At 40.5% G+C, this 21,323-nt stretch overlaps 1 protein-coding gene across 3 annotated transcripts in view; it reads left to right on the plus strand.

The window, feature by feature from the left end:
- Positions 1 to 20,849, plus strand: part of ZDHHC8 (zDHHC palmitoyltransferase 8) — a 121,756-nt gene extending 100,907 nt beyond the window's left edge. For 2 of the 3 annotated variants that reach the window (XM_074887355.1, XM_074887357.1), the window contains exons 6-11: positions 3,242 to 3,333; positions 5,029 to 5,161; positions 6,067 to 6,184; positions 6,910 to 7,019; positions 9,898 to 10,934; positions 14,437 to 20,849. In XM_074887355.1, coding sequence (XP_074743456.1) covers positions 3,242 to 3,333; positions 5,029 to 5,161; positions 6,067 to 6,184; positions 6,910 to 7,019; positions 9,898 to 10,934; positions 14,437 to 14,608 — 1,662 coding nt within the window. In that variant the 3' untranslated portion in view covers positions 14,609 to 20,849. The remainder of the gene's footprint in view (positions 1 to 3,241; positions 3,334 to 5,028; positions 5,162 to 6,066; positions 6,185 to 6,909; positions 7,020 to 9,897; positions 10,935 to 14,436) is intronic. The other variant, XR_012631318.1, reaches the window with a different exon arrangement.
- The last annotated feature ends 474 nt before the right edge of the window (positions 20,850 to 21,323 follow it).

Genomic DNA, 21,323 nt, shown 5'->3' on the forward strand with positions numbered 1-21,323 from the left:
ACCCTCTTACTGGAGCTTTTGTGAAGATCTAGGAAGATTGCCTAGTTTTTTATTTTCAAATTTTTTTCTTGAATGCACTATAAGCAAAGATTTCCCCCTTTTAACCACAAAGGATCATCTCAGGCTTATTTACCGTTGAAAATCTACTTGTGGCCTTGAAATAGGTTTTATGGTGGTGAGTACCATTAACCCCAGAAGTTCAAACTTTGGGTAAGACTGAACAAACCATGAGATTGAAAGAAAGAAAGGAAAAGATAAAATCATGCTTTTGCCCTGTCTCCTGATATTTTGAACTCCCCCAGCTAACCAACACTACACATAATAAGGTCTGAGCTAGCTCTTTGTCTCGCTTTCTTTGTCTCTCTCTTGTTCTCATGCACATGTGCACACACACATACAGAGGCTATTGGACCTAACTTGTTTTCCTTCTCTAAACCAAGTGCCAGCATGACATCTTGTGCCAAAAAGCCTGTAAAACTTTAGTTCCCCTGCAGTTACTCGAATGTATATAATCCACAGCCTCTCTGTGGGTGATCCAGACCTATATGCATGTGCATATCAATAGCATGATACAGGTGATAGAGATCTAGTCATGGGATCACTAGCATACCCCTGCCATTTGTAAGGGGTAGCTCGGTTAGGAAGCTTGATGCTGGTGCCAGTCAGCTGCACACACCATTTTCAGCTTTCTTCCCAAGGCTAATTAATCATGTGCATTCCAGTGCTTTACCTTTTCACAACTCCAGCTCCAAAGCGCCCCTCACATCTGGGGTTTTTTCACTTTTTTTTCCCACATCACACTTCTTTTTCACTTTTTTTTTTTTTCAAATGAATTTTTACTGCTCTTGCATCTATGGGTACTCTCTAGCTCAGGCTGAGCAGTGTGCTGTTCTGGCTGTCCTGCAGGCTGATGGCTTCATGCTTATGTATGGCTACTGTGCAGACTGTAAGAGTTGAAGACATCTGTCTGAGGCCAGGCCTTGGTAATCTGGGATGAGATTGTCTCCTGTCCCACAAGAGACAATAAAAACTTCTATCCAGAATAATGTGGGAGGTTTACATAAGCAAAGAATCTGAAGTCATCATGAATTGTTGCCTAACATAGTCTTTAAACAAAGCAAGCTTACCATAGCTGTAGATCTTTAAATGCTTTTCTCTGTCCTGCTTGGAATCAGCTGCTCTTCATTTTAAAAATGATTTTGGCCAAGTATTAGGTTTGATAGTGCTAACAATAGTAGCATGGAATCCAAGGTGTTTTGGTCTCATAGCCCAAATCATGGTCTGCCTTAGGCTTGTCTGGTGCAGTGATGAAAATTGTCCATAAAAATTTTAGGCTGAGGAGAAAGGAAAAATTTAAATTAAAAGTAAAATTTAACTTCTTGTATAAACTAATGTTTAGAAAGGTTGAGAAATTTGGATTTAATTTTATTGAAAAATGCATCCTAGCTTGGTTTGGTTTCCTGAGCTACCAAACCATTTGAGATTAATTCATTTTCCCATGTCATTTTCTGAAAATTAAATATAATCTGGTCTTAATTTCTTTTAGTTATATGTATATTTCTTTTAGTTATATTTCTTTTTTAGTTATATGTACTGCCTATCTGTAAGTGGAGGATGGACGTTCCCAGCCTTCAGATCCCTTTCAAAGGAAGCATATCTCAGTAATTAGGGCATCAGACCAGGAGTGATGGATATGAGATCTGCTCTTGGCTTTCCACTGTTTTAAAACATTCACTTTTCTCCTGCAGTCCCAGTATTGATTCTCTTCTCTCACACTGTTAGTTACCTGCTGTCAGCTTTCCAGTTACAGTATGATCAGCTACACTTGTCCTCTTTTCCCAGGATATTTTATAGGCCAGTGGTACAGACATTTTTTGTGTTTTACTGTAAATTTTTGATATTTGTTCATTCTGCAGTTTGTAGGTTTTCAGCATTCATAGTAGGCAGACTGTGATTTAGGAGTTTGTAGTGGCTGAGTTTAGATGTTTGTGAGCTTTCCGAATGCTTCTGAAAGTCTTTTATGGAATCAAAATAACCCATAACCCCATAACCATCTGCTCATATACTGGTATTTTTAGTTTCTGAATAAAGTAAATAAATATCCTTCCTTCTGAGACTGCTTTCTATCAGTGGATTTCAAACTACTTTAGAAACCAAATTGATATAATTAGTAATGTGATCTGTGAGTTAGAGAAACTTTGTTTTCATATTGTGTTTGAGAAAATGGGCACAGAGATATGAAGTGCTTTGCCAGCATCTGGCACAAGTCGGCTTAAACCCAGGATTGAATGCAGATGTGCCAAATGTCCCAGGCCCTTGTTTTAGTCATCAGACTAATCTTCCAACACTCAGAACTTCCAACATTTCTCTCTTGGCCTTTTAAAGAGTTTCATGTTGTATCAAAGAGGCCAGCAAAATATATTGCAAAATCATTTAATCATTGTTATTTTATGTGCAAGTAATTAAAGTATTTCTGGTACTCTGTAAACTTGTTGCTAGATCAGAACTATGAGTTGATTAAAAAGCATTACTTGCAAGCAGCAACAGTAATGCTTTTAATGGCAACCACTATTAATCTCTCTGGCTTTATTGGTATTTATCCCCATATGGTTACTTTCAAGTATCTGCCTGTAGAGTACAAACCCTTTATAATGCTTATGAAGCTTTGAATGGATCCCGCCAGTCTAATGAGGCTTGGCTTTTAATAAACTAGCTCATTTCCAAGCAAACATCGTAATCACCAGGGAGTTCCTGGCACCCTCTTGCACAAGGCAGTGGTTCTAGATGAACCTCTCTGATAGAGAGGAAACATTGCTCTCATGCAACATTACAAATGTTGAATTGACATTCCTGTTTGTTTGAAGGGGATTTGCCCAGGCAGAGGGGTAGAAGGGACAGCAAAATGAAAGGGCCCAAAACAGGATGTCTGGCTGACAGCAGGCACGAATCTAATGCCGGAGCAGCATGATGAGGTGAACCTGCCCACTTTGAAGCCCAGTCACACTGAACTCACTGCCCTGTTGAGAAGGGATCTTTAGTTGGTGTGCCTCCTAGCTAGAAGTAGCTGATGGAGGTGGTGAGTTAGAGCAGGAGAGAGGAAGTACAACATTCAAGGAAAAACGATCTGTTTGGGAAGGACAGTAGGGTCAGAGCAAGGCATACTTGTTCTTGGCTTTCTCAGGGTTGGATGATGACTTTTATATAACCAGAGGTTTGAGCACTGTCCTGAATATGTTTCCAGGTGACTGGTAAATTCCGTGGGGGAGTGAATCCTTTTACCCGAGGATGTTGCGGAAATGTGGAACATGTGCTCTGCAGCCCCTTGGCTCCCAGGTAAGAGAAATGCTCTCGATTGGGAATGAGGGATGTCGTGTAGTTGTTGGAACAGAGAAAGAAAATGTGCTTGGTTGGGCTCGTAAGTGAAAGACCATTGATGAAATAACAGGGAAGTAAAGCAAAACACTCCTGAAGGCAGAGCTCTGTGATAGCTGCTTCACTGTGCATGGCTGTAACCTGTCCAAGCAGTTGCTTTCTTCATGTAATTCATAACCCTATCCCAGAAATGTTTATTTGGAACGAGCATGTCAAATTATATCAAGATTTGATACCCTTGTCTTCACCAACTTGTTTATCCAGTGGATTTCAGTAACAAGGTAAGGTTCTGTAAATTATCATCATCCCAACATGACTTTTTGCACTGTACAGTCAATGTCCAGGTATTCAAGTCTGTGGAGAAAAGGAAGGAAAAAATCAGCCTTTCTCCTTAAGACTTAAATCTAATTTAAGGCTGCTGTGGTTTTCAATCTCACTGGCACTTTCATTATCATAAAACAGATTTTCAATGAGGTCTACATCATGGAACTTGGGATTTTATTTATGGCTTTCTATTTTCGGGGAAATGGATTTATCGTTTCACATTTTGAAATCAGGATTTTAATGCAATAGATCAGATGGGGTATAAATATCCTAGGTGCTGAGCTCTCCAGCCTGCAAACATGTTAATAATTGTACTACAAGAAGACTTACTTGAGCCTTTTCAGGGTGTTGAGCAATTCCAGACCCTGACACTGTTACCTGCTTTTTTTTTTTTTTTTCTTCACTCTGCAACAAATAAGTCCTAAAAGACTGTTACGTGTGTTAAAGTGAAGACACTGGAATAGCTGCTTCTCAAACTTACCAAAATGTGAAAATCAGGTCAAGGTACTTTAAAAGAGCCAGATATTAGCAATTGGGAGACACTCCAGTTAAGAGGGGAGTGTGATTACTGTCATCATGGCTATTCTCAGATTTCCAGCAAGCAGAATGTTTGTGTTTTGTGAAGACCTGTTCAAATTGTCCTGTATATTGAAAGTCACTGAGCCATCACTACTAGAATGTCCTACTCACTAGATAAATCAGAGAAAGCTTGTATGTGTATTGATATTTATGCATTGTACAGCCACTGCCCAATGGCACTTACAGAATTCTAGTCCACTGGAAAGAAATTAGATATCTAAAGTCAGCCATTTCCCTTTAGGTTTGTTGCTTCCTATAGACCTGTCTGTTTCTTTTACCTCCATTTATTTGAACACCCTAAGCATGCTACAGAAACAAGTCACTGTGTGGTAAGCTAGAACTGACAGCATATCATCTTCTCCATGTTAACTCCCCATGTACTGGGTCTTATTCCCCCAGTCACCGTCTTCCACCGCAGGGAAGCTGTTTCATGTTAACTAGGTAAGATCTAGTAAATCGCTTCCATTGGTGGTAGGCCTCTCTTTCTCTCTTCATGTGAATTGTGCTCTTGTCCATCAGTGCTTCAGAATTGCTTGGTTTTTTTAATGCATCCTCTCCTTTTGCTCACTAAAAAAACCATTGATCTTTTTATTGCTTTTTAATTGTTACATCCATTGAAATAAATGGAGTTTGCTTACATAGATTCTGACACATCCTTAAATCATACTCTGGAAGCAGGAAGATTTTCTTGTCTCTATGCCTTTTTCTTAGGTTGTTGTTTATTTTAATTATGACTGTTGAACGATTAATCAGGTACATAGTTGAGCCCAAGAAAAAGCAAGCTGTGAGTGTGAAGCCTCCTTTCCTCAGACCTGATTTATCTGAGCGACAGATCACAGTGAAGATCAGTGACAACGGAATCCAGGCCAACCTCAACCGGAGCAAGGTAAGGCAGCCTTCAAGCGCTGCTTTTAAAGAGCATGGATTGAGCATTATCAAACCTGGGAGTGAGTTTGTTATTGAAAATCTCCTTGAGACGATGCATTTTTTTGAGAAAATTATAGAGGTTGAGTCTTTGTTGTATACTTCATCCTCTGAAAATGACCCAGGTTCAGTTACAGCATCTCTTGATCCAGTAACAGCCCTTTTTTGCAGCTCTAGAATAGAATTCCTTTGGGCATCTTTTGGAAGAGGTGGCTGTTCTTTGCAATAGTTACTTTCTGTCCCAAGAGATGCCACCTCTTGGTGTTCAGATTAATTTTAACAAACCTAACACTGTGCGGGAACCCTTGTAGCACCAGGTCAGCTGTTCTACTTCAAAGAAGGATTTTAGCTTCCAGACTGCAGGAAGGCTTGTGGTCCGGTGAAAGGAATATTGGCTCAGAAGTTGAGTTCTCTTCTCTCCTCTTCTTTTTTCAGTTTCTCCTGGCATGAAATAGAGAGAAGGATTTGTTTAGTCATATAAAAAGCAGTGGATTCAAAAGAAGCCACCTTGCAAGACTTTTGAGGACAGTTACTTGTTACACTCTTTGGATAGTTACTTGCTGAGAGCTGCCTGGAAAGCTGCTGAAAAATGTTAGAAAACACCATTGTCTTCTACCACATATTAACCAGCATGATGATAATGTTATTTAGCATGCCAAGTAGACTAGGATAGTGCATTTAAAATTATGCTGGATTGTTATCATAATGTTAATTTTACACATGACAGTCCTTGTCTGCTGTGTATGCTAAATCATGTTTGTCATTATAGGTATAGGTAGTTCTTGTTCTGTGGTACATCCAGCACTCTGACACATGCTGTTATTTAACCAAGTTGTGGGTAATGATTGATTCTTTGGTCATTTTCAGTCTAAAATTAGCCTGGAAGGTCTGGAGGATAAAAATATGGATGTGCAACCACCTCTCCCACCCAAAGGAGATCCAAGCAAGTACTCCGAGCTAAAAGGGCAGCTGGGGACCAGTGAAGGTATAGTTGCATGATCAGCGGTTTATTTTTATTAATAAGAAAATATTTCAGCCTCTTTAAAAGGTTTCTGGTATTCTTTCAAAACAGTAATGGGATCTGGGTGAAGGGTTTTTTTCTATTTATAGGAGTTCTGAGCTCGTGGAATAAACAGCAGGAAAGGGAAAGAAAAGTCATCTGGAGGTGGTTCATCCAAGCCTAGGATAGATACATCATATCAGTTTCACAGAGTTTTAAACCCTGCCTTAAAGTTTTGATCAATTTTTAAATTAAAAATGTCATTTTGAACTAAGGAATCAGAAATACTAGCATGAAATGCTTAGGCATTACAAACTGAATTATTTCATTTATGAAAATGTGAAATTAAAGCTTTCATAGTATTAAAAAAACCCTCTTTTTTTTTCAGACAAAACTAGTAGGTGAATTCAACCCAAATATCTAGTATTTCAAAATATGGCAAAATTACTACTCACCAAAATATGTCACCCCACTTAATATATTATACCTTGTTTCTTCTTCTCTTTAGATTGCTGATCTGGCAGTAATATTATACTGTTATTTCCACAGGGGCCCCACTGATTTTGATGGAATTCTGCACAAAAGTACTGCAAGTTGTATTCTTTCCAGAACAGATCTGTTTGCAGAGGACCATGGATAGCAAGGAATTAGGAATGATAGCCTTCTGTCCACACATTTTAATAGAAAATCCTTTTTTTTTTCTTTTACAGAAGGTGGCCTTTCACCCAAACTTATCAGCCCTCCTACACCTGCCATGTACAAGTATCGACCGGCTTTCAGCAACAATCCCAAAGTCCACTACCATGCTACAGCAGAGCAGGTGAGCGGGCCTAGGAGAATCTGATCCCAGCTAACACCGGCCAGGATGGACCTGAGGATAAATTCACCACAGGGCTGTAGTGAATGTCAGAGTGTAAAAGTAAATAACAACACTTGGCACCGTTGTGCGATAGTGTATATTTTCACTGTGCTGCTTATGAAAACATGTCTGCTTTTGCAGCTTTCCTCAGTTGAGGTTGACATGTCTGTCCTGCTGACAGGTGTGCGCTGCTGCTTTACCAGTGTCTTGGCCTGATCCTGAGATGCTGAGAAGTGTCACCTCCCATTGGCTTCTCCTGACATAGGTGCCAACTCACATTCACTTCAGAGAGAGCTGGGCATGCTTAGTGCTTTTCTGGATCAGACCCTTTAGCCAACAGACAACATGCTCAGTGATTCCTTAAGATGTCAGCTTAGAAAACAGAAAGAACTTTTAAAGCATCCCAAGAGATATTTTAGTTAAAACTAGTGGAAGATTCCTCACGTTTGACCTTCCTTAGCACCTTCTCAGCTCATTTGGGTTATATGGAAAAAAAAAAAACCTTCCTAACACCTGGCATCATTTCCTTCTATCACGAAAACTGAGGTCCAAACAATAAAAGAGACTTGCTCTGGAATTTTGACTGCTTTCTCTTTTGCTTAGGAGTTTTGAAAGAGTTTACAGTGTTTCCTTTGGAAGCAGAGTGCAAAACTAAGCCCGCTGCTAATAGGCTTGTTTTTCTCACTTATTTCTCATGGACTTGTTGCAAATATTCCTTGGTCCCCCCAGGACCTGAGAACAGCAGTTTGAAAATCACTGGTCTAACTTGTATATTTGCAAGTCTTCACATACCAGTGGACATACCCTTAAAACACACATACTACACACAGTGCAGTTTTCTTACAATTAATTTCATCAGGTCCTCCAATGTCACCCCTGCAATAACAAGAAGGGGATGATATAAGTAAAGAAAGGAAAACACAGTAGAGATATATAATGGACTGCAGCAACACTGGATTAAGACAGAATGTTCCTTAAATGGTGAAGAAAACTTTTCTAGTATCCTTCTCGTTTTGAAAAGAAAGATGGCAATGGATGGTAGAATTCCAGCTACCACCAAGTTCAGGTTTTAGTCTTACTGCAATAATTGTAAATGTTATTCTCTCGATTTGTCCACTTGGTGAAGAAAAGATTGGCTTATGAAAGGGAACGTAAGAACAGCAGTGTGTTTGCTGCACCCAAAAAGTTTAATCACCTTCACTTTATTACATGAAAAATGGCTTGACATCCAATTCAAAATATTCTATTTACAGGCATCAAAAAAAATCTTGTTTTATTCATTCAGTACATAGCCATAGATGCAGTATAGATACCAGATAGGTTCTGGTTAGGCCAGGAGACTGGGCAGTGCTATGAAATGATAACAGTGTACAGCATCTTCACTCTGAGAGTTGCTGTTTCAGTCCTAACCTAAAAAGAAGGATGTTGTTACTATAGGCTGACTGGTATGCATACAATCAGCTTTGTGGACTTGTTCAATTTTATAGTAGTCACAACTTTCTAGTAGTCAAGTGGGAATATAAAAATGAGTTCACTTGGCAAGCTGATAGGATAGCATGTAGTTGTCTGCCAAGCCATATCTAAGTATAAGGTACAGGGGAAAGAGACTAGCTGGTGTGAGGAATATCATGTTGTCTCTTCTGTATCAGTTCTTCAGCCTGTCAATGTAATTCTGCTTTTGAGCAGTGAAAGCTGTTAGGAGAGAGGGATCAGGACACAAGGATAAGTGGCACAAATATAAGCTACATCATTGCTCTTTCCTCCTCCTTTACAGGCTGTCACTTGGTCTCCTTTTTCCAGAGAAGGCCATATTTAGCACCATGCTCTAGAAGACAGTGAGCTGTTTTGCATATTTTCCTATCTTCTAGTTCAAAGAAAAAAACTTCAAGAAAAATTCATTATAAAATAGATTTCTGCCAGTTAGGCTTTTTTGGATCATTTTCCTTTAAAAGAAATTAGATACAGAACAAACTGCATTGACTGTGTTTCTGATGAAATATGTGACTGACAATAATTCTTTGTTTGCAGAGCCAGTGTAGCCAATTTATTGTGCATAGGCAAAATAACAGCAAAAATTATTAGCTTAGCACAAAAGGGTATTTTAAGTGAAAGAACTGTAAGCAGTCTTTCATAGAGTAAACCAAAGTGAAGTCCTATCTGTTTTCAATGCACATAAATAAATTATGGCCTATGTTTCCTTCTCTGATGTGGCCACTCTCTCCTACAGAGGCAATAAAAAAGAGAAAATTGTTTCATTTTGTTGTCTAAATGGTGGGAAGGAGCCTCTCTGCTTTAATTAAGCTTAGGTGCTTAATTTTGAAGACCTATGACCAGAAATTCAGAATTGCTGAATATTCGTAGCTCTGAGTAAAGTGAATAAGAGTGTGCTGGTCCCCAGTGTGTTTAAATGAAGCCTGGAGTATTTCTGACTCAGCACGCAAAACCAGACATCTCTCAACTCCAGAGCTATTTGTAGAAAACCTGAAGTGCTTTTTCCAAGGGCAGTATTATCAGATTACAATCTGATTTACCTTGACTGAGACTTGAGTCTCGTTTTAGAAGGTCTCTCATTCTGTGTTTTCAGTGTCCATGTATTGACATATCTATTGCTGCCAATATTATTTAACACTTCTTATGAATAACTCCTCCTTGCTTCTAACATGTGTATCCATATGCTGAACAGGAGTTAGGAGATTCTTTATAATGAACCTGTGTCATAGCTGGCCTGAGAGTCTGAGAGAAGACCTTCAGCTCATTTCTTCCCGTGCACTCACCGTGAAGAGCAAGCCTGTACTTACATATCACTGACTTCTGTTTCTCATATTCACCTCTGGTTTAGATCACCATGCAGGAGGGACACAGTCAAGGGGCTCTGATAGAAGAGGATGGCAGGAGCCTTGATTACCAGTCCGAACCCAGCTTGGACATCCCCAGCTACCGCAAGAGCTCCCTCCACAAGACCTATCAGTCTTCCCCACTCCAGATAGATTCCTTTGCCATCAATTCACGATCCTTGAGCCTGAAATCTGCTGGCAGGAGAGGGACAGACAAAGTGCCCCTTCATCCAATAAAGTCTGAAGGGGCGGCTTCCACCCCTTACAAAAGCATCTTTTCTCCCAATTCCCTGTCAAACAGAAATGGGAGTCTTTCATATGACAGTTTGCTAAACCCCATGTCACCCTCGGGGAGGAAGTGCATCGCCCATTCTGCCATCAGCTCTGTTGGGTACCACTCCCCGTATTTATCAGCCAAAATGTGCCATCTACGGGGGAGTGAGCTGCAACGCCAACCACCGCAGAGCTTCAGCCCAGTGCTGGGGAGTCCAGCTCCACACCAGCGAGACCCCTCCCCAGTCCGCTATGATAACCTTTCCAAAACCATTATGGCATCCATCCAGGAGAGAAAAGAGATGGAAGAGAGGGAGAAGCTCCTCCACTCGCACCCTGATTCAGTGTTTGCAGACTCAGGTGTCTATGACACCCCTAGCTCTTACAGCCTTCAGCAAGTCAGCACACTCTCTGAAGACCCACGCAGCATGGCAATGAGATACGGATCTAGAGACAATCTGATGGCTGCTACCAGTTTTAGCACAAGGAACCCTATACTGCAGTCCTCAGTGTCTTCACTCTCAAGTGCAATGACAAGAGCACCAAGGACTTCCACAACCTCTCTGCAAGCTGATTTAGCCAATAATAATGTCCAGTCCCATCAAGCACTACAGGGCAGGGTGAGCAATGGCTCCTACAAATCCCCAGGCCACCAGGTCCCATCATCCCCCACAGGGATGCCTAGGTCACCCTCTTATGGAGGCCCGAAGGCTGTCTCGTTTGTAAACACTGTGGAAATTACAGAGGTGCAATCAGTGGGAGCACAAAGGTATGTACTGCTTTACGTGCTGCTTAGCAATTTGATTCTGTGTGCAAGCAAGTACAGAGCACTTCGCAGGAGGCATGACCCAGATTATGTGTTTGCTGTAGGCCAGCCAGGGTGGGAGGTTTGTGGGTGCTCTCTAATTCTGCGACACCCTTGTAGCAACCTCATCATGACAAAATATTTGCACATTTGCTGTAACTTGAACTGCAGGTGGTCAATTAAGCTGTAAAAGTCATAGTGATTTAGTGTTGTAACTGTATTGGATAATTATTTGCAAGATAAGAGGCAGATTATCCCTCCCTTTATGCACAAAAGGGCGGAGCTTTTTTTTTAGTTTGCAGCCTAAAGGGAGGCTGGACCCAGCCGTTGCTTGGACAACGGAGGCAAAACTGGGATCACAGCACATGCAAGCATACCCTGCACTAAGGGAAACAGGGGCTGAGACCAGTCCTGGAAATTGTGCTTGGCATAGAGAGCTGTGTATTTAGCTGTGTTGAGTGTCCCATAGTACAGAACTGGTAATAAAAGCACAGACCATCTTGGCATTACCTTAGGGCCTAGCTACCTCTTTCCTTTCTGTGAGAAAGTGTGGGGTGAGAAAGGATTTCCTGTGCTGAGAGCCTGAGTAAGTTTTATCTGAGCAAGATCCTCAGCTGCAGCTTCTGCATGCACTTATCTTTCTTTCTCTTCCTTCTGGAGACTATAGGGCTTGGAAAGTCTGAAAAGAGCTACATGATCCCACCACAGGTGCAGTTTTTCAGCCAAGTTGGGGCCTGGAGGGCTCATCAGAAATATCTAGGTTTTCTTTGCATCTGGCACTTACTGCACTATGCTGTCCTCTGGTTAAGGTCCCAGGTTTCTCACTCCAGTATTAACCAACATTTTGGGGAAAGTTATTGAAATGTGGGAGAACCATTATTGTAGGTCTCCTGAAGTTTAGTGCCAGCAAGTTTTTCCTCAGTGTTTTCAAGTGATTTGTGGTTGTTAAGATAATTTGTCTACTGGTCAAAGATCTAACTTTTGGGAGATGGACAGCCATTTTTTCCTCTTCATATGTATTAAAGAAATGAGTGTGTTTCAGTGAAAGAAGACCTGTGGGCTTTCTTTTGCCTTTTTGCCCTCTGTCTGAGACCTGGATGTGTCAGCTGCTGCTGTTAGGAAGGATGCTAATATATGAAAAGCTGTTTGCCTTTTCTTAGTCTCCGGTTCTTGATTATGCAGCCAGCCTGTTGGTCCCACTGCTTTTACACTGTCCTTGCTTAAAACGTAGAGCCTGTGAATTCACTTCAGCTCTTTGAAGTAATGAAAAATACAGTGTCTGACAAAAGTGGTCTAACTATTAAAATAGCTGCAGATCCTATCAGATGTTAAAGAAAGTTGCAGACATATGATACCATTGCAGAGGATCTTTTTTACTGAAGTTCCTAAAATCAAGTCAAGTACCTAGATTAATAAATAAATAGCTTAATGAACTTGAAGATTTTTACCTAGTGAAATAAACCTCCCACAGGCACTCTGTGCTCTGTAAACCTAGCACGTTTTCTGTCAGTAACAGCACAAATTATTTTCCCTTCTCTCCTTTCCCCTAACACTCCCCTGCTCATTTCTCCTTGTTTCAGGAAGCAGACTGTGTTCTTCAGGAGAATTTCAGCACTGAATTAGGGCATTTATAGTACTTCAGTGAGGCAACTGTAGAATTTGGTCCCTGCATATTTCTGCTGTTTGGGGACACAGCAGCATTTTACAAAACCACACAATATTTTTTTTATATTTATGTATATGTGTTTTGCTGGTTCAGATACCCACAACTCCATTCTGGAGTTCAAACACAGCTTAAACACGTAGCAGAAGCCGGGCTGGTGTGAGGTGATGGACATGCTGCTCCAGCTCCAGGGTACAGCTGTCAGACCAGGTTGCCACAGAAAAAGTGCTTTTAGTTTTGGAGCTATTCTGAGCCTATCAAGAGCTGTGTCTGGGGTAGTTTGTTTTATTTTGCAGACACATAGAACACAGAATCACAGGACAGTTTGGTCTGGAAGGGACCTTAAAGATCACCTAGTTCCAACCCCCTGCCATGGGCAGGAACACCTTCCACTAGCCCAGGTTGCTCAAAGCCCCATCCAACCTGGCCTTGAACACTGCCAGGGAGGGGGCAGCCACAGCTTCTCTGGGCAACCTGTGCCAGTGCCTCACCACCGTTACAGGAAAGAATTTCTTCCTTAGATCTAATCTAAACCTCCCATCTTCCAGTTTAAAACCATACCCCTTGTCCTATCCCTACACTCCCTGATAAAGAGTCCCTCCCCAGCTTTCCTGTCGCCCCTTTAAGTACTGGGAGGCCGCCCAAAAATCTCCCCGGAGCTTTCTGTTCTCCAGGCTGAACACCCCCAACTCTCTCAGCCTGTCCTCATAAGGGAGCTGCTCCAGCCCCCTGATCATCTTTGTGGCCTCCTCTGGACCCACTCGAGCAGATCTGTGTCCTTCTGATGTTGGGGGCCCCAAAGCTGGACACAGCACTGCAGGGGGGGTCTCACGAGAGTGGAGTAGAGGGGGAGAATCACCTCCCTTGACCTGCTACATGTAAGGAAAGAAATTGCCTTTTGAATACAGTTAATCCATCAAACCCTCTGGCCTCCAGAAAGTCAGGGTGGTCTGAAATAGCTCAGGCTGCCTCTGTTTGCAGGCAGACAGAAAGTGTTCCCTAGTGGAAGGTATTTCAGCCCCATGTCACTGCTGCTGGCTTCGGACTGAGCCAAACCCAAGGAGACAGCCACTGTGCAGGAGTATGATGTGAGAATACAGCACACCCCGGTTGTGCTGGAACTTCCAGAACGTACACAAGTTCTTTGGTAGGCTTTTATCTAATTAATTTGTGAGTCTTGGGGACGAGACACATTAAGCTTTAGTGTGTAGTGGCCTAGATTTAAAAGATCTTTTGAGGAAAGCCTGTTGTCCATGCTCCCTGGCGGTAGGTCATAAGAAGGGAAATTATTTTAAAGAGTCCATCCAGAATATCGTATTTAACTACAGGCATCCTAGAGTGCTTCCTGACTTGATTCAGTTTGTGTCTTCTGTCATAAAGAAGTCTTATGCTTCACCTCTCTTATGTCTTTCAGAGATGAGCAACTGGATATTTAACTGGAAAGTGTTTTTTCTGAGTATTTTATTTCTGGTTGTAAGACACAGTTTGGCAGTGACAGTTAAACCCTCCTGCGTCCTACAAATGCTCATGCAATTAGTTTGGTTCAGCAAAGCATTTAAGCAAGTAATTAAATGAACAAATATTACTGGGGTCTGATCCACTAGCCTAATGGCCAAATGAATTCTCTCTTTTCAGTGGCTTTTCATCAAGTATATTGGCTTCAACCAGGTTGCTCCCATGCTTGAATATTTTGCCACACTGGGACTCAGGATAACAGGGATGATTGTTTATCCTGAATGAAGCCATTCTGCTATCACACTTTGGTCACTAACTTTGGGTCTTTTGATATTTCTTTTGATGCAGGGATGACATGCAGTTGAAGACACCTCACAGTAAAATAAATGGACAGCCAAAAGGAATATCCAGGTTGGGTTCAACATCAAGTTCCCAGGGGACACCTGTCAGCCCTGCTAGACACTCAAACGTTAAGAAGGTGTCTGGAGTTGGTGGAACAACCTATGAAATTTCGGTGTAAAATAAAATTAATTAAAAATAAAGAGCCATCCACTCAGCCAGCCATGAAGCTAGGAGCACTGTGAAGACTCAAATAACAACAAAGAAGGAGCAGCAGCAGCTGGCCACTCTCCTTTTCTTGTTTTGGGTTTGTTCTGTTTTCATCTTTCTCTTTCGGCCAAAAACCAGCTGCAGCCTTATTCTTGAGGGAATAAAATTGTACAGCCCATCAGACTCTTCCTGAACCGACAGGCAGGAACTGGCTATGACCTAACACAACAACTACAGAGCGGATTTCTTTAATGCAAGAGAGCGCTAAAGCCATTGTGAGTGTGTCTGTCCAACAAACCTGTTGTGTACCAGTTGTGCTGTGAAAAAGTACGGTCGGTCCAGGATCATGCAGTTTTTCCCATGCCCCTTCCCAGTTCTTCTGGCCAACGATGTGTCCAAGGAGTCAGAGGCCCGACTGCTGTTTTCCTACCGATATGGAAAGCAGGCTTCCTGTGCTGGGCAGTCTGCCTGTGCGAGAACTGCTCTGCGTCCCCAAGGCATTGCAGGTCGGGTTCCTCCTCCTGAGAAGGATCAAGGCAAGGGCACTTGGGCCATGAACGCCGTGTCGTCTTTAAAAGCCTCCCTGCTCCCGGGTCCCGGATGGGAGCAGGAGAAAGGATAGCAACAGCTTCTCACTGTCTGCCATTCGCCTCCCTGTGTGTGAAATTGTGTGTGTGTGTGCGCGTGTGTTCGTCTCTCGTGGAAAAGGACTGCAACACCAGTAAGGATCTTCCACTCTGACCTCTTGCTCCCTCTGGTTTTTAAAGGCTTCTCTGACTTGGAAACAAAACCAAACAGATAAGAAAGGCAGTGTTTGGATGGGAACATATTTTAAACAGCCATCAGCTGCTTTCCCTGCACCCTCCTTATTACCTGTTGGATTTAGGCAATAACACAGTTTACTGCCTTGCCCTGGTGCCGTCTGTGTAATCCTGCAGCAAGGTTATCATGATCTGTTGAATTTACAGTGTGTGTAACTGAGCCAAGCGTACATCTAAAGGATATAAATTTTCGGTCTGCCTAATTACTAGCACATTCCCTCTGTTCTTCAATACTCTTAGACAAAGGATTTTCCATTTGGGTTTTTTTCCCCTGGGGAACAACTTTTTAAAATAACGTCAATCAAATCTATTTAACATTCTGAGGTTTCCTTTTCCTGTCTCCAGAAAACTGCATTTACTTTGTTGGATTTAAAGACAACTTTACTATAAAAAACAAGAAAGGGGTACATTACTTTTGTCACAAATATGAGGACTCTGGCAAAGCTAATTTTGGGACAAATGGAAAATTTTTTTTATTTTCTCCATTCCTTACTTCCTTTTCCTTCCCATTCAGTTACCACCTCAGAAGTCAAAAGTACTGAGATCTGGACCAGTGCTGACTAGCCAGATCATGTGTGCAATTAAGAATATCCTGAGCGACTGTTGCCAAAGTCACTAAAAATGATTATTTATCACTGAGCCAGTCAGCATATGAAGCCTTGACTTCCCACCTGGTTCTCCTGAATAGTTATGACCAGAGAGCTAAATTAATCATTTTTCAAGATATTTGTTTCAAGGGATTGAATCCTTTTCAGTCCTTGACTATAATGGACAGCTCTCTAGGTATTTGGTAGCAATTCAGAATGTGCTGATAACATCTTATTTGTTTTCATGTATGTTGAGATTAATTATTCCAGAAGGCAAATATTGACCTCCATTTTGCCTGGTTAAAATTTATCTTTTGATTTGATAAATCTTGACATCTGCTGCAATACTTGCTTATTATGTCCCTTGTATATCAAATACTTTTTTGGAGAGGAAGGTTGAAGAGAACAGAAGAAAGTTAATCATCTCTCTATGTAACGCTCTATGTTGCTTGAAGGTAGATACCTGGAAAGCAATGCATCTGTGATACAGGCCAAAGTTATGAGAGAGTGAGCTAGAAATCAGTGTGCATTTTATTGCCTTGGTGGTATTTTAAATGCCTACTGTAGGGACATTACAGAGCAGAGAAGCAATAGTCTTTCTATGCAGATTTGCTCACTGGTATGTAGAATATTGTCTTTAGTTGGAGGCACCACAGTACCAGAAAGATGCTGGCAAACTGGACCAGGTAGAGGTGGAGCAATATATATTAAAAGACTGGATGGGCTGGCTGATGAGAAGATTTAAGGGCTAAAAAATGTCACTGACTAAGCAATGAAGTAGAAATGGAATATCATAATTTTACAAATACTTTAGTTAAAAGATGTAAAACCAAAGGTAAATCAAAGGGTTGTTACTGGTAACCAATGGTCTACATTTAGAAGGGGGCAGAAAAGATGGAGGGGAAGGGGCAGTGGAATAGTCTTCCAAGGCAGATTATTGGAGACTAACTATTTAGGACAGTCAAACTATATTTGGACAAGTCATTAAAAACATTTCTGTGAGAGGTGAGCCTGCAGGGGCAAGGGGCTAGACCAGATGGCCTTATAGATTTCTTCCATCTTTAACTGTTATTAATCTGCAACTCTACCGTGATGTTAACTCCTCAGGAAGATGCAGTACTTCCTTAAGGACTGGAATTCACTCTGGTGCATAGAGTATCACAAGACTTACTTGTTTTTAAAGTATCATGTATGCCATATGTAAGCCCTGAAAAAGAGGGCATGTGTGACACAATGGATTTGGGCTAGGAAGCTAAACAAGGGCACATTTTACCATGTATCTTTGAATACGTACATGAAATTCATGCAAGCAAGGCTGAAAATTTGCACCAGTGTAATATTTGAGATTTGCATCCCAGTGATGCTCCATTTTGATCGTTCTTTCTCCTGCATTTATAAACAAAAAAGCTACTGAGGAACTTGAAGGGCCAAAGAGCCTTTGAAGTTAACTACATTAGTTCTTGAGAGAATTTCTCAGTAAGACTAAACACAGTATTGTGTGTATAAAGCACTAATATCCAGGGTTATTTTGACATATTTCACAAGGGGTAAGGGAGGAAGGAATGAATGCACTGTGTCATTACAGGTTCAGATGTAAGGATTATATATTTTGTGAGTAGTTTTGCCCACAGTTGAGAGACATTCAACTTTTTAATAGGTTTACAATGGTACCAAAGTATTTTTTTTTTCCTTTTGAGGTTTGCATATAATTCAGTGCACATAGCCTGGAGTAAATTATTCAAATCTTCTGAAAGAATAATCTAAACAGAACAGTTAACAGAAGATTGCATGCAGCAAATCCAGCCTCATTTCCATCCCAGGCACTGAACCTGCAGCTATTTTCTCATAAATGTAAGTGTCTGTTTCCATAGCTCCTGTTGCGGGACTGGGGACATATTTATTAAGTCTAATTTTGGAGCAGAATCCAGCTGATGTTAAAAGTATAGTTCTTCAAGCAGTTTACAGATTAGCAGTAAGGTTCTTCTGCCCAAATAGTCTCAGTTTTTACAGACACTTCAGGCCAAATCTTCAGCTGGTGTAAATTGGTGTGGCTCCATCAAAGCTCATCTAAGTGATGCTAATTTACAGTGGGTGGGGATCAGCCATGAAAATCCAGCACAAGTTAATACATCTTGTAAAGTAGCTTCTTTACTTTTGTCATGTTTATTTCATGTTTCAGAAGTCTTAAATCTTTTCAACATGTTTTTATTTTTAGCTGTGGATTGTATTACTTATTTAAAAAACAGCAATAGTTTTTGTTTAGTTCGTGCATCAGTTTTCATTGCATATTGCATTTTATTAGCCATTTGTTCCCTGTTCATACACTCCCATTTAGCCTCCAGGTTTTCATTGTAGTACAATCTGCCTTGAAAAGTTGGATCTCTGTATCTTTAATTGTGTAATATATTGAGTATTATGAAATTAAATGTACCTTACTACATGGGTGGGAGAGAGAGGAAATATTTTTACTTGAAGCCTTAATATTTTCTTTTTTTACTACTTTATTTGTTGACCTCATAGGAAAGTCTGAATAGCAAAGACTTTGAAACTCTGGGCCAAATACTGCACTGATATACAACCAGCATTTGGCCCCCTATCTCAAAACTGGATGCAGACATAACCTGAAGTGAACAAGGGAAGAAGCCTCAGGGTGGCATATTCTCCTGAAGATCATTAATACAGTCTCAAAACGTGTCTGTAAGCAAGTACATTAAAGAAGTCTTCAAGTCTTGAATTTTTAAGAAGGGTGATAGCAGGAACTGCCCTAATATCTTACATTTGCATTTTCTTTTTAAATTAAACAAAACAAATGTAACTACTTAGTTTGGTTAAAGTCAACTCTAAGGGTTGCACAGAGCTATGTGTTAGTAGCCCCGTGCAGCAAATGAACTGTGTTGTGTTGCTGTTCTAAATTGCTAACCAAGCATAATGTTATGTCAACTTGGCCTAAGATAATCACCTCATGGGCGTTATAATGGACGTTCCTCAGATGATGCCTATTCTCCTATAAGCCTAATGTGGAAATTGCAATGTGGTTTCTTTGGACTGTATCTGTGGTCCAAACTAGAGATATAGAGAGATATAGATATATATATATATATTCAATATTTTTTTGTGTGTGGGAAAGATGGGGTCAAGGTTGCTGTCTCTGACAGTCTGGAAAGTTCATGTCGAACTGTTTTTATGGTCTGTATTTCACCTGTTCTGCCACCTTGAATTGTTGGAATGTATCTGTGCAGGCTTTGTGGAGCTCTGTCTGTAACCTTTTTTGTGGCTCTCGTAATACATATATATTTTTTAAACCTTTGAGTCACTTCAGTATTTTCAAGTGTCGGGTTTTCCCCTATGAGTTATGCCTCAGATGCATTTGTTTGCTGAGATGGTTCATGCTATGCTGCCTTTTTTCACTTCCACTTGTGCAAAACGTGAACTGAAACAGTAGAACTGGAAAGGCCAGTTACAGTGCAAAATCTGTAGGAGACAAAGTATTAAAAGAAGTGATTGCAGGTTAAGTCATATTTTCAAGGTGCTTATGGTAGAGTAGAAAATATGCTGAGTCTTTAAAAGAGTGTCTCCTAGTTGTGACCAACATGGATCATGTTTGTGAGGCCACAGTAAGTGGGCCATGAAACAACGCTAAATGAAGTTTTCTATACTGTTTTTTATTAAAATTGTGAGGTTAATTGGGATCCTGTGGTCTGGCACAATTGTGAATCATTGATACAGAGTAACTGTAGAAAAAATGTTATATTGGTATTTGTTGAAATATTCTATCCAGGGTATCAGGGTTTATACATCCCAGACGTGTAAAATTTTTAATCTATCTTCATCTGTCTGTTTCTAGTCTTTGAGTATATGTCCGTTTGATCTGTAAGGCTGGCTTATAACACACACAGTTGCCAAGCCCTCTTAACAGCAGCTGCTGCAGGATTTCTGATGCTGTAATTTGCATATATAGGCTAATTACATTAAGCAAGGATCCATTCAAGCATGTTCATTATAAATGCCAGTCATATTTGTGTGCTGTTGTGCCTTCACATGGCAGAGATTACCTTCTATATAAAATGGCCAAAAATGTAATCACGAGGCTCCATTGATGTTGACTACATCAAAGAGAATTATATAAGCTCATGATCTGTTTTAGTACATTTTATTTAAAGACATCTCAGCTTACCGCGATCTTGGCTTTATTCTCTGTAAGTAATGGATAAATTATCCAAGTTTACTGTATTAATTTCTCCATTATTGTTATTTTTTATTCTGCAGGACAAGTTTCAGTTCACATTTTGGAACATAATAAGAGAGACAAAGGAAACTATTTGTACAGGTGAATCTGTAAGAGAGGAGCAGTTATATAATAAATAGATTAGAATTACTGTCAAAATAGGTTTTGTTCACCTTGTCACGATAACTTGAATTTTAAAGTAAGGGTTATTTCACAGTTGATATCTCTGTAACCCTGAAACATTTTAAAAATGTCTTGGTTAGACATTTCAGATTATATGAAGAAACATGATCTACTTCTACAGATTTAAAACAATTCTAGAGAAGTAATGGTACATTTTACAGTGCCTTATATATATGTGTATATATATGTATATATAATGCCTATATGTATATAATGTATACATAACTGTGTACATATATTCAAGTAAAACTAGTTACAGGTGTCCCTATCTGATGTATTTTAAATGGAACTGATCTGTGTTGGTAGAAAAAAAAAAAAATGGTTGTATCAGCAGCAAAATACAAAACCAAAAATACTTACTAAAATGTAAGCAAATAAAATAGACTGGAAACACTGTTTCTGCCAGTGGTTGTATTCCAGGCCATGGAAGACTGGTAGGTAGACCCACCATTTTAAGGGATGTTCAGAGAGAAGGGAAAGCAGTGATGGAAGCTTGGAGAAAGTGGAGAATATGTAAGAGCGTGAGGGATGCCTGAGAGCACCCCAATCCTCAGACTTCTTTAAAGGAGAGGTGCAGGAGGAGGGGACGGGCTGTCTTTCAGGGGAAGCTTAGACCTTAGATGAACCATCAGAAATCTCGAACAAGTAGCCTTGAAAAAACTGGCTCTTGGCCATGACAACAAGAATCCTTCAGCCCCACTGTCACTGACAGTATTTCACCAATTCTTTCAAACAGGCAAACTGATTCCTTCCCCCCAAGTGTTTTTTTTTTTTTTGTCTGCCAACAGGGATGCAATACTCATGACTCTAGCTAGATATGGAGGAGGGACTTGTGCAAAACTTCAGACAGTGGATCTTATCTAGAGAGAG

The sequence above is a fragment of the Strix uralensis genome, chromosome 17 (genome assembly GCF_047716275.1).
Source record: "Strix uralensis isolate ZFMK-TIS-50842 chromosome 17, bStrUra1, whole genome shotgun sequence".
NCBI classification, from domain to species: Eukaryota; Metazoa; Chordata; class Aves; order Strigiformes; family Strigidae; genus Strix; species Strix uralensis.